Source organism: Propithecus coquereli, unplaced genomic scaffold, assembly GCF_000956105.1.
Source record: "Propithecus coquereli isolate 6110/MARCELLA unplaced genomic scaffold, Pcoq_1.0 Scaffold738, whole genome shotgun sequence".
Classification (NCBI taxonomy): domain Eukaryota; kingdom Metazoa; phylum Chordata; class Mammalia; order Primates; family Indriidae; genus Propithecus; species Propithecus coquereli.
The window spans coordinates 298,579-300,306 of NW_012153485.1; the positions used below are offsets into that span (position 1 = coordinate 298,579).

A 1,728-nucleotide genomic window follows, 5' to 3' on the forward strand; every position below is an offset into this window, starting at 1 on the left:
TTTTTTTTTTTTAACTGCAAGAGTAAAAGGAGAAATTATGACAATAACTCCATTGCAGTTTTCTTTTAAAGTGAAGATCAATATTATTTTGGCCACTTTTAAAATACATTAATTTTCTTTCTAGTTATATGAAGCGTGTCGTTACCTTGCAGCTAGATGCCATGTAAGTATGCTCTCAGTTTCATTTTTTTGGTGAAAGTTTGATTGTGTGAATGTTATGCATCGCTCATCTATGTGTGAGGATTTTGGTGATGGAGCTTGGCAGGTTAGTAAAGTATTTCATAAGGAAATGTTCTTTTTTTTAGTATTGTTTGCTGTAAAATATTGATTCAATTTAATTAATGGATAAAATATTTATTACCCTTTAAAAATGTGGAGTGTGTGTTTGTTTAGTGTTGGAAGTTGTGGGTGATGCGCGGTATTTCTGATTTCTATGCAGTACGCTGCGAAAGAGCACCAGCAGGCCCTTTATTAACTACATCTGCATCTCCTGCACTACCCTTGAGTGAATAGCAAAGAGCGTTTAAAGAAAAGAAGTGACTTCTACGATCAGCGGCGGTTTCATCCATGGTGTCGTTTAGTTTATATTAAAATCCTTGCTCTCCCAGGAAGTTGGAAAGGCAGAAGGGAGGGAAAAGCCATGTTTAACGCAAAGTATTCTGAGTTAGATGCTAAATGATGTGGCCGAATATTTGCAGTACCTTGGAGCGCTGTATTTTTGTGTCCTGTAAGTCAGCTGAATTAAATGTTTTCTGATCATTTTTTCTCTGGCACTGGGATGTAGTGAGGAATGTGACAGGCCTGGTTTCCACCCTCCAGGAGCCTGTATCAAGCCAATTTGTAACCATCCTGTAAGCATTCCTCCTGCCCCTGGCAGTAGTGTTCCTGGTTTCCATTCGGAGGAACTGAGGCAGAGATTGTGGAAAGACTGAGAACTAGAACAGGGACTACAGCTAGCCATGGTAAAACTTGTGAGTGGCTTTCCATTGTCATCTGCTTGATTTTTGTGTGGATTGGCTGGAGGAGGTGAGTTTTTCCCCATGGGTAGTGAAGCTTAGTTAATATACGTATGTGTGTGTTTTTTAAATTTGAGTGTTTTTAAAATTACACCTGTATTATATGAGGTGTTTGAGTAGAGTGTTTTATCTACTAAATTACACTTTGGGATTCATTAACAGTTCACTGAAAGTGTCTATAAATTGCAAAATAAATCATTTGAATTAGCTACTGTTTTGGATACTTGCTGATACATTTTTGCAGTATATGAGTGTTTTAAAAACTACCTTCATGAATGTTATATACGAAGATCTTATAATAGTATTTTTATTGTACCATTAAACCAAAATTCACCCTAGCTGAGATATAAGATAGATGCTTGATATTACACGTAAACAATTATCGTATTGAGACATCGATTTATTATCTAGCATTGTAATTATATCAGACGTTTGTTTAAAATTATTGAAATAAGAGAGCAATTAACCACTTTTTTTTTTTTGTATAGCAACAGTATCAAAGTGCTCTATTTTGGGCAGATAAAGTAGCTTCACTCTCTCATGGTAAGTGACAAAATGCTGATTTTTTTTCTGATTAATCTTTAGAAATTTTTCTATTTCAACTTATGCCTCTGACCATCTATGTAATTTTCCCTCCAGAGGAGCCCCAGGATGTGTATTGGTTGGCTCAGTGCCTCTACCTGACAGCTCAGTACCATAGAGCAGCCCATGC

General features: G+C 36.3%; 1 protein-coding gene across 1 annotated transcript in view; it reads left to right on the plus strand.

Annotated features, from left to right (window-relative positions):
- Nucleotides 1-1,728, plus strand: part of CDC16 (cell division cycle 16) — a 32,478-nt gene that overhangs the window by 2,523 nt on the left and 28,227 nt on the right. The window contains exons 2-3 of the mRNA XM_012661827.1: nucleotides 1,505-1,559; nucleotides 1,656-1,726. Of these exons, the coding sequence (XP_012517281.1) occupies nucleotides 1,505-1,559; nucleotides 1,656-1,726 (126 nt within the window). The remainder of the gene's footprint in view (nucleotides 1-1,504; nucleotides 1,560-1,655; nucleotides 1,727-1,728) is intronic.